Source organism: Oryzias melastigma, linkage group LG4 (assembly GCF_002922805.2).
Source record: "Oryzias melastigma strain HK-1 linkage group LG4, ASM292280v2, whole genome shotgun sequence".
Taxonomy (NCBI): domain Eukaryota; kingdom Metazoa; phylum Chordata; class Actinopteri; order Beloniformes; family Adrianichthyidae; genus Oryzias; species Oryzias melastigma.
This window is the reverse complement of record NC_050515.1, coordinates 17,501,019-17,516,976: the sequence shown is the minus strand read 5'-3', so window position 1 is coordinate 17,516,976 and position 15,958 is coordinate 17,501,019. Positions and strand designations below refer to the sequence as shown.

The following is a 15,958-nucleotide window of genomic DNA, read 5'->3' as shown; positions in this document are numbered from 1 at the left end:
TTCTTTTCTATTTCTTGGATTCCTTTTTGATTTATGATTATTAAATGACTGCAGATTTGAAAACCACCAAGTGGAAACCGTTTTTAGTAACACATTCAACACTTAAATTGTTGAAAAGTTAAATTGTGTTTTTGATCGTTCATATAGAACCAGTGAAATCTTCTCATTAGGTTCCTCTCATCCCAAGGATTTCATGGCAAAGTTGATCTCGAATATGATAAATAATAAACCGCACGCACAGACGTTTTAAGATACAGTATAGTACTGGTCTCTTCCTTGATAAATCAAAAGTATATTTTAACAGAGGAAAATTCACACCGAACAAGGTTTTAATGATCTCACTTCAAAACAATTGATGTGCCCAAAATAAAAAAAAAGTTAGTTTTCTCTTAAATAAGCTAAAATTGCCTTTATTTATTTATGTATTTTGTTTTATCTTTTTCCATCCATCCATCCATCCATTTTCTTGACCGCTTCATCCCGTTCGGGGTCGCGGGGGTGCCGGAGCCTATCCCAGCCACTGATGGGCGAAGGCGGGGTACACCCTGGACAGGTCGCCAGTCTGTCACAGGTCCTCAATCACACACTCAGTCACTCCCACATTCACACCTAGGGGCAATTTAGAGTCACCAATTAACCTATGAAGCATGTTTTTGGACGGTGGGAGGAAGCCGGAGTCCCCGGTGAAAACCCACGCATGCACGGGGAGAACATGCAAACTCCACACAGAAAGGTCCCAGCCGGGATTTGAACCGGTGCCTTCTCGCTGTGAGGCGAGAGCGCTAACCACTTGCGCCACCGTGCAGCCCTGTTTTATCTTTTTATGTAACTTAATTTATTCCATTATTTTATTGTCCAATTTGTCATTTACTCTTAGGTAGTTCTGAAAAATAAAGTGATTGAGTCACCAAAGCAAAAGTCTAAAACCCACTCCACTGAAAATGGTATTTTCTCATAATGGAGGACATATATTAAATAATTTAAGATTAAAACTGTGTTTCTGAGTAATTCTTTGTTTAAATCGTGACGGTTTCAAACTGTATGGCTCCATACCTCGGATGTTGTTGGCCTTTTTTTTTCTGCTATGCTAATGTTAGCTTGGAGTTGTGAGGGGCTGTAAGCTAGCAGGAGAGAGAGTAAACAAAGGAGTAATGGGATATCAAATTGAAGGATTACTTCCATGCCAACAGTCCCATCCACAACTCAGTCACATTTCTGATAAACTCTGCAGAAAGTATGTAAAAAAACAAAACAAAACAAAAACCAGTTTTTTTTTATTTTGGCTAAAAACAGCTTAATCATAATTAAAAGATTTTAAAATAGATAAAATATATTTGGAGTGGGACTTGAAGGGAAAAGTAGAAGAAGTTAATGTTTAGATTTCGTACCACAAAACAATAATCAGTGTTTCATTGGTCGAGGGAGTTCAGTAAATCTCAAGACTTTTATTTTTTGTACCAAAATAGGCAGTTAGAGCAGGGATAAATATAATATGTTAGATATAGATCCATCTCTGTAATAGATTCTTTGCATCGGTGCTTTACTCTAACAGACAGTGACATGGTCCCTCGGCTAAAACACAAAGCCAGAGTCACACAGAGCTCAGTTCTCTCAACAGACAAACACAACTCATCTCAAGGGTTACAGGCCAGAAAAGATTCAGTTAAGCTCAACATTCTGGGAGGACATGAAACTTTCAAAACACATGGTCACATGGAGAACTCATTGTTGGGATGTGAGAGCTACTCTGCTGACAGAACAGCCTTTCTGTGTGTCTCTGGTCTCCAGTCAGCTTGGAGGAGTGGCCTCGGGCTCCAGGGTGGACGTGGGGAGTGGATGGCTTACAAGTCCGTACAGGGGGCTGTCACCCAAAGCATCTAACATGTTACACTTGAAAACACGCATGTCAGGTTAGTCCGATTGATTCATTTTTTTAGCTGTTAATTAACAGGCAGAAGGTTTAGCAGATGCCAGTTTACTTTCATGAAGACATGTTTGACGAGATACAAACTTCAGCTGGAAATTGGGTAAAAAAAAAAAAAAATCCCCTCAGTACCATGCAGTAATGTGCGGAGTGCAGACGTCCCACCTGGAAACAGCTTCTGAAGTATATAAAGAAGGCTCAGAGTTCTAAATGCAGCATGAGAGAGAGAAAAATAAAAAACAAAAACAAAAAAACAACTTGAACTGAAGGAGTCATGCAGCGGATCAACCATTCATGACAGAAGCTTTCACCAGAGGAGAACCCACACGTAAGACGTACAGTGTGTGAAACAACTCAAAGCTGTGAAGATCGGGTCAAAACGGAGTATCAGCTATGTGGTTGGAGATGCTTTTAGGAAACCAGCCCTCATTAGTGCAACTACGATATGAAGGAAAGAGGAGGATGAACATCATAGGGTGATGAAGGAGACGATACACTGTCTAACGGATGTCCCACTGTGGACGAATGGAGGACAAATGAAGGAATTAAAAACCAAGAGAACCAAATATTTCATACAGAGAGCATCTGGACCTGCATTTTTCACAGGAGTTTGAATGAAAATATTATTCTTACATTTTCCCACATAGTATTGATTTAACCCAGTTTTGGTGGGTCTTCACTCCTAATCCAGGATTTTCTTAACTTCAGATTCATTTTTGACAAGTTTAAAGGTAGTATTTCTACTATTTATAATAATAATAATAAAACTTGGGTGAACTAAAGTGTTTTTTTTTACTTTGCTCATTTCCAAGTAAATAATATTCAATCCTAAAACTGAATCTGATTTAGCTAAATTAAACAAAAAAAAAAACAAAACAAAAAAACAAAAACAGAATAAGGCTGTAACCTATTCTGTGTTGATGGCAAGACAAAACATTTGGCTTTTTGTCGGTTTCAATGCACTGTCAGTTGATGTAACACTTTTAGTCACATTCAAAGGAGCAAAAAATACACCTGAAGATCATAGAATCAATGAGAAATGATGTCAAATGTTGTTAAGGTTAAGAAAGGATGTCGTCAAAAGTGTAAACAAAGCAGACTTCCGATTCAGTTTACTCAAGTGGTCATATTGTTGTTTTACTTTGTGATCATTTCATAAAGAATGACTAATAATAAAGAGGTATCTATATTTTTATTAACAAATAAATTAAAATCTACTAAAACTAAGTGTTTTTAATGTTTAAGTTCAATATTAAAAAAGAGGAGTAAATATTGCTGCACAAACAGAGACCCACATCTTGGATTCTTTTTAGATAAATGTCTTTTTGTGGCTCCTTTCCATAAAATTGAGCTATTGTAATCTTCTAGATAGGATGCACATGGTTAAATGGACCCCAGCTTTTGTCAACAAAGCTTTTATCTATAATTTGGTGGCATCTTTAAAGGGTTTTCTTACAGAAACACACCCAGTGGTGTCATGTATGCAACACTTTTGTCACTAAAATCTATCAAGGAAAGGCATTTCTGAGGTAATGACTGTCTGTGGACATTCCAGCCATCATGCTGATTGGAATCTGTACCCTAAACTTCACCTGATTCACTTAATTAAAAAAAAAGGTGATGGCTGAAATATCTACTTTAAATTGTTTATTTACTTTTTTCTGCTTAACTTTTGTAAATGTGAAAAATACAGGACCAAGGCTCTCAGTGTTTTGCTCCAGCATTATGAGTTTGGATTTTAACCTTAAAAAATGGACTCCACTTAATAATTGATTCAAATCTAATTTCCCGCGACCCGGTCCAGGATGAGCGGAAGAAGATGGAATCTAATTTCATTAAGTTTCTATACATTTTGTTTCCCAATAAAAAATCACCTCGAGTCTAAAGGCTGTAGATGATGGAAAAAACTGGGATGAAATATGGAAAAAAAGATAGATATAAACATAAAACTCTAAACAGAAGTGATACAATGAGGAAAGACGAGCAGACAGACGGAACAGGAAAACGATCAAGATTTGTCCCAAAAACATGCTCTTAAAGCTACAGCGTGCAAAAGTCTGCCTCTTGGTGACAATATTATCATTACAAACCCATACATGAATGCATTACCCTTTGTTAATATGAAAACAACAACAACAACAATAAGAACAGTAATGAAATAAATCAGATAATGGTACATGTCGCCTTGATTGAACCACTTCCTTGAACAATAAGGAACTGAGCTGAAGGAAGATCCACCGACAGGCTGCTGGACAGACGTGAGTCCCGGATAGTCCCAGCTTCGCCCACTTCGTGTGCTTGTGTGAATATGTGTGTGTCACCATGTTAGAGAGGAAGCAGGCTGATAATAGAAAATCAGACGAGTGGGAAGTATTGACAGTGAGCGTGTGAGTGTGTGTGAGCGATTATTCAGAGTCGCTCCTTGGTGGGAACCCAGATGTAAGGACCAGACTGCTCCTCGATGATCTGCTTCACCTGTGCGTGGATGTCCTCTAAAGACGCGCCCTGGACCACAGCTGCCAAACAAACAACAGCTGATTAGGCAAATCCCGAACAAAGCATCATTCTTAATACTATAAAACTATTTCTGGGATTGCTTATATAAATTTTAATCTTGTTTCACAAGGTTAAAATATTTTTTACCAGATGTGCAGAGAATAATTTAGCATCTTAGATTAATTAGCATTTTTCTCACAATTATTTACTGAAGAAGAATTGCTTATTGTCATTGTTGAAATTGGTAAATGGGAAACAGGAACTTTCAGTTCTTAAACTAGAAGATTTTATACAAATGATGGCAGCTGTTCACTGTTTTTCCAGAAATTAAATAGAAAAAGTTTGATCTTATGTTACATACAATTTGACACGTGTTCAAGAACACGCTAAACGGGTATTCTTGAGCACACTCTTAGAATACAGCAGCCATACTTGACTATCACCACCTGATTCTTGCACATTCAGAAGAAGTTTGGTGGAGAATGTCAAAGCGATTCAAATCTTGGGAATTTTGCTCCAGCCTTTTTCTGTCACAGCTCTATTTCAATATATGAAAAACTTGGTGTCATATAATTCCAGCTGGGCACAAACCAAAATGGTGAATTTCTCCTCCACTACTAATTTTCAAACGTTTGACACTTCCGTAAATTAAAAAAAGATAATACACATACGTCACTACCAAATCTGATTGATCAAAGTAAAACTTTCGTACATAGAGCAGGAAAATTGACTTAAAAACTTGCGACATGTGAGTGCGAGAGTTATGAATGCAGAAGCCCAAAACACTCATATACACGCTTTTACATAGACGTTTAATTGAAAGTGGTCGCTTGAACTCGAGTTGCAGAGGCCGGTGTGAACTTAAACACAGTTTGAAAGTGTTAATGAAGTTCATGTGATTGTCTGTTATGCTGCATTCACATCGAACGCGATTCGGGTGGCAGCCTGTTTCAATGTTAAGTCAATGGCACAGATGCAAATTGAGGTCCCGTGGCGTGGTTTGAGCAACAGGCACGGCGGTCTGGCAGCACCACAATTTGAGCGGCTCAAATCAGGCCAGAGTTCAAATATCTGTCACGGCACATCTACCGATCAGGGACTCAGCTTTTGCCACGTGACGTTTTCAGGGACTCGATCAGCAGGTAGAATACTAATCCAATGCGAGCTTTTTTATCGGTCAGAGAGACACAGAAACACAGTGGAAGAAGCTGTTATACAAGACACAGCCCCCAGAACGAAAGTGAACCAGCTCCCGGTAACGGGAGAATCTCAGAATGATGTCAGACATGTAGACGTGTAACCGATGTTTTTGTGGAATTCTTCACAATAAATAAACCTGATTTCTCAACATCATCCCTGTCGGCCATACTTTGTAAGTAAGATAAGCACAGACACCACTCCTGATCAGGTTAAAACAATGAATGATAATGACTGAATTTAATGAATTCATTTATTTATTTAATGAATTTATTCTTGTGATATTAATAAAGTTCAATTCAGAAACATCAGTTGGTAGCTTCTCCCACATGTGTCGCGGCATCAAGCTTAACGAATACATTTTTTGACAGCCGGCGAGCAACGAATTTGCCACCCAATGAAAGAGAGCCACGCAAATTTACTGAGCGAATTACGTTAAGTGGGAACTATATATCCTCCTACTTTTTGTTTGAATTGGCTTTTTTTTTCTAACTACGTTCATCAGATGTTTGAAAAATAATAAAAACAGCTGTATGTGGACTCATATGCTTAAGGAGCAAACTGGAAAGAACTAGCTAGCACACATGCACTTCTGCAACAAAACTAACCGGTGAAATACTCGGGGAACTCCTGCTCCAGCTTGAGCGCTCTGTCGAAGGCTTTCCTCGCCTGCTCCTCAGACAAACGCTTGTTCATCTCTCTGCAGAAAGACAGAGGAGTAAGAAGGCAAAATGCATTTGCAGAAATGTTTCATTTACTGGAAATGTATTATTGTGTGAAGAGCAGGTGACTCAATTATAAAAGAGAGCATTTCTAGGTCATTACAGGTTTTTACTGTTAGGGTTACAGTAACTGCAGGCGATGTAATCATTAAAGGAAATGACTCAGTAAAAACAGTTGCAGTGTATCCAAAAAGTGCAACAGAAAATTCTCGAATGTGTTTTGTAAGAGTAAAGATAGCTGATCTAAGCTTTTCTAAAAGCTGGTAAATATTTTGCAAGCAGTAAACAGTAGTTCTTTGCTGTTGGCCCCGCCCACCTTAATGCTTGACCAATCACAGAATAACTGGTGCACAGCAGATAAGACAAAAGTGAGGCTAATGGGGTAGAAAGTGATGCAGTTTTGTTGTAAAACAGTGTTTTGCTTTAAATGAACCAGAGTTTAGATATTGATAAATAAAAGCATTTTAACATTTTTTAATGGACATCGTTGGTGAATATAGCACAATAACAACGTTGAAGCAGGATCATTAAGAGACAAAATAATTATTTTGTGGAAGAGGATAGAATTGACCAAACAATTGTGTTTCCATGGTTACGGAGCCTTAACCCGAAGCATTAGACACCATTATCATAGTGTGGACTTGAATTGAAGTATAATGATGATGATGGAAGTGAAAACATGGCTGCCACTCACAAGATATTTTCAACACTGCAGGGTTTTATGAGGATAGCGATGGGATAGATTCCTGCCATCTGGAGACGTTTTATCGCGTTCCCTGATACGTCCAGAATGCAGTGTTTACCCTGCAGACACACACAGAGTAACACGATTGTTATTAACTGTCTATATGGTCCCCCCATGCTCCAGTAGTCAGAGGCCTCACCTTGTCGGCGACCTCTTTGACAGACTGAATGCTGGTTCCATACAGGTGGTTGTTGTACTGTCCCGCTTCTATGAACTTGTGTTCCTGAATCTCTCGCTCCATGAGCTCTCTGGAGGCCATGAAGTGATAATCTCTGCCATCCACCTCGTACTCTCGCCGTGGTCGCGTTGTGTCTGAGGATTGCACAAATACAGGAAAAAACATAAGTTTAGGTCAAACAAACTAAAGTAAGATCACATTAAGGTAATATAACTCTGATTATACACAGCAACAGCATCAATCTGATGCCTCAGCATCATAAGTGGAAGTTTATGTGTTTATGAGGAACTCACGAGGGACACAGGAGCCAAACTTGCTGGGGAACTCAGAGATAAGGTCATCGTTGATTCGATCCTTCATCGGGCCGAGGACAATGACAGGCCGAGTGTAGTTGACTGGAATCAAGGCAGAAATACAAGGAAGTTGACTTAAGCAGCACCAATACTTAAAAGTAACATTTATATGTTATCAGTTTGTATTATTTTCTAATAGTGACAAAAATGAAGTTTCACTCAGGTTTAAGAAGCCAAAATAGCCAAGTGACCGATAGTTATATGGTTATCTAGTGCTCTTCTACATTTATCAAGGCCCAAAGCACTTTATAGTCACAGACCCATTCACCCATAAACACATGCATATTTTTATACATATCTGCCCTGTAGTCTCATGTATATTCACCTTTCCAGAATGTTGCCAACAATTTTTATTTCTAATTCTGTTTTTTATATTAATCAACATTTTTTACGTCTACAATTAGACGGGGTTTCAAAATCTTTTGGGGATTTTTTTTAATACAAATTGGTTCTTAAATCTGTCATGCGTTTTCCCCCTGATCACCACTTCTCCTTAACGAGTTTCCCATGTCTTACGGTTATTATTCCCTCCCTTTTCTGTATTTAACGGTTTCCTCCCCTCACTTCCCTGCAGGTTTGTCTTGTCTTGCTACTCTCCAGCTTCTCGTCTCCCTTGCCAGGGTTTTTTGATCCTGTGTGTTATGTTTTAAGACCTTGAGTGGGTTTTTTTTTTTTTTACTTTGCCTTAGTGACTGATACCGTTTTTCAGTATACAGCTCTTCCTTGGTTTTTGGATTATTTTGTTATTAAAGACTCATTTTTTTGGAACTACCAGCCGTCCTGCATTTGTGTCCACACATCAAAGCCTAACAAAATCAGGGATTTTTTTATTTGACTGAGAACCTGCTTAAAAAAATAGGACTAGTTGTGTCTGTTTTTGTAAAATTAAAAAAAGTGTGCATATTTCCACGTTTACCAATATGTAATATAGTGTGTTCTGCATTTATCATTGACATTACTGCATTGTGATGTGCAACAAAAGTTCAATATAGTCTTGCTAGCTATGCATCTTTGCATGAAGATGGCAGAACCACTTCTCAACAGTCAATGTAATGAAAGATAATTGAATAACAAAAAGTATCATGCTAAAGTAAATGCAATGTTTTATTTTGAAAAACATTGAATATATGTCTTGGTTAGTTTCTACATTATGCAGAACCAAAAAAGTGTCATGTAGTTCAAGAGAAATTCTAAACACCAATAGAAAGCATTGGTTCCTCTACGGTTATTCAAAAATATGTGGATTTTTTTTATTTTTTTACAGCTTCATTATCTGTTCAAACAAGAAAAGACTATTTTAATTTATTTTCTGTTTCAGGATATACGCCAGATGGTTAAAAGTGATGTGCGTACAAAAAAAAAACCTTGCAAAAAAAAGATGATGTGGAGTGAAGCACTAACCTTCTTGCTGCATGACAGGCTGGTATGTGAGCAGGATCTCCTCCTGACCAGCTGTTCAAAGTAACACAAATGAATGATGGACACATTAAGAGGTGTATGACTGTTAGCACATCACACTTTTTCACTTTTCTCAGGACACACTTCGTCAAGAACCCTGAAAAGGCAGAAAGAGGCAACCTGCACAAAAACACCCACATGCACAAAGAAGTACAATGATTACAGCACACACATACGCAAATTTAAATATAGATTCATTTGTACATGACACACACACAAGCACACACAGAGGAAAGCACACAGACCAACAACTGCTTTAGGCAGCTGAAGTGTGAAACAAAAAAAGAGCAAATTAATAAACAAAGAAGAGCAAGCAGTGACAGACAGGAGGAAGAGGAGGGAGAAGGAGGGAGGGACAGAGGAGGGTCTACACTTACAGGAACTACTTTCACTATCGCTGGTGCCAGAGGTTACCAGCTCTGGAAGGACAAGACAGGTCAGAGTCAGCAACACACACACATATACAAAAACACACAAACACATAGATACACACAGACACATGCACGCAACTTTCTTTCAGACAAATAATTCCCTAAAAAAAAAAAAAAACACAATAATCCCATCCATTCGTTTTCATCAGCTGAACCAGCAACTCCTCAAGGCGTGATCTAATCCAATAACCCAAGCCAAAACTGTGACTAACGCGCTGAGCTGTCCAACAACTAAACAAACTGACTCATATTTCCATAAATGTCAACACAAAACGTATTATTATGACACCAAATGTTTCAGGTTTGCACAGGAGACTGGGAAAATTACATCTGTGGAGGAAATTTGTCAACAATGTGGGAGATGCAGTTGCATCTAGAGACCAGCAGATGTCAGCAAAGGAGAAGAAACTTACCTTTGTCATCTGGATCCTGCAGGGAAGAGAAGAGACAAGAGAGTGTTAGTCATCACACACAAACCCACTCCTAACAGGGTGTTTATTATCAGCAGAAACTCTGTAGGAAACACACACATTTATACACACTTGATGAGTGAGAAGGACTAATTGTAGACTCAGTCTATCAGGGAATTGTGTGTGTGTGCTTCTTTTTTAATTAACATTTTTCCATCATGTAGAGATGCTGATTCACACAGTGTGAGGAAAACAGAGGGAGAGCGTGCTGACAGCTCAGTGATATCAATAGCTTGAGTGTCAGCACTCATCAGGTCTGCACGATGTGTGACTGAAGTCCTGTTAACTTGTCGGAGATCTTTGTACATCACAAGCATGAGACTTCCTGCAGTCTGCCTTCAGCAATTAAAAAAAAAAAATCATCACCTCTCCTAATAACAAGTGATGTCACAAACAAGAAAAACCTGAAACTTTTTTATTCGAAATTGATCTGATGAAAGTTGGATAGTTCATTTTCATCATAAATATCTTTTCCATACCTTTTTCTCCTTCAGTTAATGAATTGGTGCCACCATATTTAGTCAGTAGAAATATTGTCCTGTAGCAAAAGCCTTTTTAAATCAAATACATATATTATTACTAAGAGAATGAGTGAAATAAGGAGAAGTTTACTGCAAATAGAACAAAAGTGGGTATTTTTTTGGATTTATTTTATTTTCATCTCAGGATGCAAAGATGACATTTTCTCTCGTCATCATGAGGCATTCACTATGACATCATTAAAGCATCTGTCAGGTTATTACTACATAATTATATTAAGAAAAAAGGCAACATGCAATAAACCTACACATTCAAATAAAAGCTTTCTTTAGCTTTTTGCATGTTTATTTTGTAATTGGATTACTTTAGATACAGAAACAATAGTAATGCAAAAAATTCTGAAGTTGTGTAAAAAAATCTCAGAATTCAACTAAATGTTAATTTCATTTTTCAATTTTTCTTTCTAAAGCCAGTTTTGTTTAAAATTCAAATATCTGATTTGATTAATGCTAATTGTATTTATTGATTAAGGATTTAACAAAAATATTATAGTAGGAAAGTTAAGACAAAAATGCAATTAATACTAAAAACATCAAAGGATTCAACAAATGGTGCTTTTTAATGCTAGAAATATGTTTTATATGGCTGATTTATATTTTTAGCTCAACTTCAAATATCTTCCAAGCCACAAATGAATTAATGGGATAGATGATCTAATAGCAGGTGATTTATCTTCCATGTCTGATGAGTTACCAGCATTAGCAGCAGATAAAGACAGTTCATTTCTCTCAGATAGCATTAGTTTTTGCATTTTTTTTGGATATCTAATTACATTTTTAATTTGTAGTGAGATAAAAATCCAATATTTTGATCTCTGAGAAGGTGCTTTACTAAAACAGAAAGTTTTTATGTGGTAAAAATTAGATTTAATGTTAAGAATTTTGGATACTCACCGATCTGTCCTGAGACCTGGACACTCTGATCGTCTTTAACCTCGACCTCTCTTTCCTCTCTGCTCTGTGAGTCCAACAAAAGGGGAAAGTGAAAGAAAAACATTAAAATACAGAATATAACCTCAAAATGATCACAATACATTTTAAAAAGTAAGAATTTTTTAATAAAAACAATACATTTTTATGGAAAAATAAGATGTTTTTATAAGTTGACATAATTATCAGTACTACAAAAGTTGTTAAATTAGCTAAAAATGTAAACAAAAAAGCTAAATAATCTTAAAATGTCAAAAACCCGTTAAAAGCTAAAGACAAACCAATAATGTTTTGAAAAGCAGATTTTTATTAGAAAAAAACATTTTTAAAAATCCAAAGGAAAACCATTGTGAAAACCATTAAAAAAATCTTTCAGTGTAAGTAAAAAGAACAACTAACTGAATAGTTTTAAGTTTGTCTTTCTTCCAGTGTTTCCTGGGACAACTTGACTTTGGGAGAGCAGAAGGTCTTTAAAGGATATGAACCTCAAGAGGAGCTTATAAATTGAAATGTAATGAAAGTCAGAACATATCAAAATGTTCCAGTCTACAGTGCGAGGTCTTCTTGTTCCTGCTGTGGAGACATTTTCATATCCAGAAATAGATTTGTCACCTCCTGTGCAGGACTGCTTCCTGCTAACCATCACATTAAACTCTAAAATTTCAAATAAGGTTACCACCTCGTGTGGCTCCGGATTCTCTCCCAAAGCCTCTCTTTTTCTACTCCAGCTGAAGATTCAGAGGCTTTCAGGCACAAAGTCTTACATAATGCATGTTAAGCCTCTTTACACTTGTCATTTTGCCAAACAACTGTCAAAGTGCAAATGGTAGTCCAGATGCAATGTGGTCAATAATTAAAAAAAACAACTTAAAAAAAAACAGATTTGCAATCTGAGTTTTTTTTTTCTTGTTTTAATGATTTACGTGGTGAATTTAAATTATTTAACATGAAGGAAGACGTTTTAGCCACAAAAGCACTTGTGGTAAATATTTTTAGCAACTTTTACACATTTTTCTCTACATAAGAACTCAATTTACAAATTCTACTGCTTCTAACCTACTTTGAAGCTCTGCTTGTTACTGTCAGCTTATCAAACCTCTGTGTTGAAATCTCTTCCTGACGCCTTTCATTTACTTCTCTTCCTTGTCTCCTCTAATTCTCCCTTCCCTCCTTCACTAACCCCTCCTAACATCCTGTCACTACCTTTCCTTCCATCTCATCACTGCACATCCCTCTTCGTCACCGTCATGTCTCGCATGGCAACTTGACTGGTTCAAAATAGGCTCCCTGCACCCTCCAAACCTATCAACATCTGCCTGACACCCCCTCTGCAGTGGAACCAGAGAGAGGTGAGAGGAAGCAGCACAGTTTCACATTCAGTTGTGTGATGAGGAAACATCGCTGTCTTATAACACATCGGCATCTAAAGGTTTCAAACATCTGTAATTTACCTACGTGTTATGAACTCACTGGTTATTATTTTTTTTTTATATTTTAGAGCAAAAGCTTTTATCAGAAGTTATAATGAACCCTGGAAAACAATGTATCAACTTTGATATTTAAAATGATCTGTTTTAACTTATCATTCAGCTGCTTTTATTTTGGAAGAAGTAGGAAAAATGAGGGGTTTGAATGCTAGTGTAATATGTAAACTGATAAACAGGTTAAAATGCTGTTTATAAAATCTTTTTTTTTTAATTTTATAATTTTATTCTACACGTGATAAAAATGATAAAACACAAAAATGTATTATAAAGAGGATTGCTTTTCTATTTTATGACAAAAGTAAAGCCTGAGTATTCCCATCACATAAACTTTTTTTTTTTAAGTATTTCTACTAAAAAGAAAGTGTTTTTTTTTTTTATTATTTTAAAAGTTTATTTCGTTTTGATAACTCACTAAAATTAGTTGCACTGACTCAACAAATCTAGTGGAGCTTTGAATGTCTGGTTTTAGAGACCAAAACTCACTGTATGTCACAATATCATTACAGTCCCACTCCGATCTTCTTCTGATCTATTGTATGTGGTACTCCGAGTGGTCTTGCAATTTTAATGATGCCGTTTATAACCCAAGACAAAAAAACTGCCATTTTCTAGGACATTGTTTCTGCACAACTGTAGAAGTTCATTCAAAATTTGCCTATACGTTTTTGGCAGGATTGTTGGAGCAGAGAGACCTTCTCCCTCACCCTATAAACTCCTTGTTTCAAAGAGCTCTCTGTTTACATGCTTTACCGCTAATTTATAGCCCCTCACACCCCAATGGCCAGTGGTCTCTAACCCTGTTCCTCGTGAGCTACTCCCCTGCTTGTTTTGCAACTAACCCTGCTTCAGTAATTCCTGGTCACCTGCATCAGCTGTGTTCAGTCAGTCAGACACTGGGTTCACTCAGTCCAGCGAATCAGCAATTACTGAAGCAGGATTAGTTGCAAAACAAGCAGGGCAGTAGCTCATGAGGAACAGAGTCACCTGCGCGGTGCAACAAAAATTGCAAGAAATATTGGAGCTATCCATCCGTACAGTTTTGAGCCAGATGCCAGCTCGAACGAGGAAAACGAAGACGTAAATGGATCTATTTGTCTAGCGAAGTGGACCAGGGAGCTTGTGGTGCATTTTCTATGTCACAAATGGTTCCTTTTCCAAGAGCATTTTATGTCTGCTCTCGATTCACAACAATTTGCATAAAGAAATACGTTGAAATGAAAATTTGAGCTTAATTTTCTTTATAAATGTTCTCCATCATCAGAAAAATGTTCCAAGAATATGTTAAAAACACCAAAAATATAAGATTTTCATCAGAGTAGGTTCTTAAAATGTTGTTATATTTTGAGTAAGAAGGAATTCCTGGTACTTCTATAATTCTAAAAATAATTGATTTCTAATGAAAACTAGCTCACATCACAATGTATATAAATAAAGTTTGCAATGCCAGGGATTTAAAAAAACAACATTTTTTTTCAAGTTTTCTTTTTTTTTTTTACTGTTCATTTACATACTAGTGTTATAACAACTTTATGAAACCTAAAGCTCTGACCTCCTGCGGCTTGGGATGACCCCAACATCAGGGCAGTTTGGGGGTGGGGGACTGACATGGCGAGCGGGCCACCACTCGTCCTCGCCGATACTGCTCACATGGAGGATGTCTCCGAAATGGAACGGCAGGACCTGACTGGGTGTGTTTAGATCTGATGTACTTCCTTCGTAGTCAAACAACGCCCTGAAAAAACACAGCACACGTTTCACATCAGAAGAATCATCAGACACATCACAATAATATATTTATATTAACTTTGAAGATAATAAACACAATATACAACAAATGTATGTAAAAGAGTTTAGAAAAAGTGTGGCAAAATGGAGCTGAAAGTTATGAGTTTATTAAATTAGTTACAAAGTCTCCCGTTTTATTAAGCTGTAAAAGACGGCTGTGCGTGTGCAGAAATATGTCTAATGTGGGCACAAACATTCAAACTCACTCAAAAGGAAGAGACTGCAAAGTAGGGCGACGACACGTCTGCGTGTGTTTGTGACTGTGATGCAACTAGAGCTGAAATAAGCAGTATTCCCTAAAGTTCATCCTGGCTTCATCAATAAAACAGAACACAGACAGAGAGGAGGGAAGTGACAGAGGAGCAGACAGGCTGACAGAACCCCAGCATCAGGTCAAAGCCCCTTCTGCTGCTCTACTCCAGTCTGCATCGACATCATAAAGGAGAGCGTGATCACAGAGCAGGGACATTTCAAGAGGTGAGAGGAGTTTGTTTAGAGTAGTTTGCAACATACAAATATATTTCATCTTAGTTTAAAAGATACAGCAGTTGAGTTAACTCAATTATCTGACTGTCACACTTGAGTGTGATAGCAGATTGTGAACCAGGATGTATTGCACGGAACAAAATAACAAACCTGGCATATTTTCTCAACTGAATTGAATGCAAAAACAGATGTTGCTATGTTGTAAAGTGAAACTCAGTAATTATATCCAATACCCCTGTGTGTTTGAACAAGCATACAGTTATGCATTGGTGCGCTTGCAAGTCTGTTTGAAAATGCAACACTCTTTTCAGAAATTATTCCAAATGCTAATGTTTTGGGGTTTATGTGGTTTTTGTTTTCAGTGGAACAATAGAAAAAAAGTCAAACCTGTGGCCAGAATTTTAAAATTAACTGGATGAAACCATTAAAGTCCGACTCCAACTTTATTTTTTTCTGTTATAAAGTTGTTCCAAATGGTCCTTTAATTGTGATTATGCAGTTTTTAACAACAATTAAAAAAAGTCTGAGTCATCTTTTAAGACATATTTTTGCAGGAGCTCATTAGAAATTCACCTCTGGGTTTTGGCAGGTGCAGAAGTGATACGTTAAAATCCAAGTATCTCTTTATTTATATTGTCTCCCTCTAGCTGTTAGCTGTTTTTGTAACGTTAACACGTTACAAAAAATGACAAAATAGTTGCAATAGTGCATTTGGATATAAAGAACATTTGTGCAACAGAAACTAAAGATGCAGCAG

The 15,958-nt window shown here is 37.1% G+C and overlaps 1 protein-coding gene across 8 annotated transcripts in view; it reads right to left on the bottom strand.

The window, feature by feature from the left end:
• Positions 1–1,425: 1,425 nt before the first annotated feature.
• Positions 1,426–15,958, bottom strand: part of LOC112150267 (discs large homolog 1-like protein) — a 101,032-nt gene continuing 86,499 nt past the window's right edge. For 7 of the 8 annotated variants that reach the window (XM_024278415.2, XM_036211575.1, XM_024278420.2 and 4 more), the window contains 10 exons: positions 14,480–14,662; positions 11,408–11,471; positions 9,918–9,933; positions 9,451–9,492; positions 9,017–9,067; positions 7,556–7,657; positions 7,224–7,396; positions 7,034–7,143; positions 6,226–6,317; positions 1,426–4,440 (listed from right to left, as the gene is read on the bottom strand). In XM_024278415.2, coding sequence (XP_024134183.1) covers positions 4,334–4,440; positions 6,226–6,317; positions 7,034–7,143; positions 7,224–7,396; positions 7,556–7,657; positions 9,017–9,067; positions 9,451–9,492; positions 9,918–9,933; positions 11,408–11,471; positions 14,480–14,662 — 940 coding nt within the window. In that variant the 3' untranslated portion in view covers positions 1,426–4,333. The remainder of the gene's footprint in view (positions 4,441–6,225; positions 6,318–7,033; positions 7,144–7,223; positions 7,397–7,555; positions 7,658–9,016; positions 9,068–9,450; positions 9,493–9,917; positions 9,934–11,407; positions 11,472–14,479; positions 14,663–15,958) is intronic. The other variant, XM_024278416.2, reaches the window with a different exon arrangement.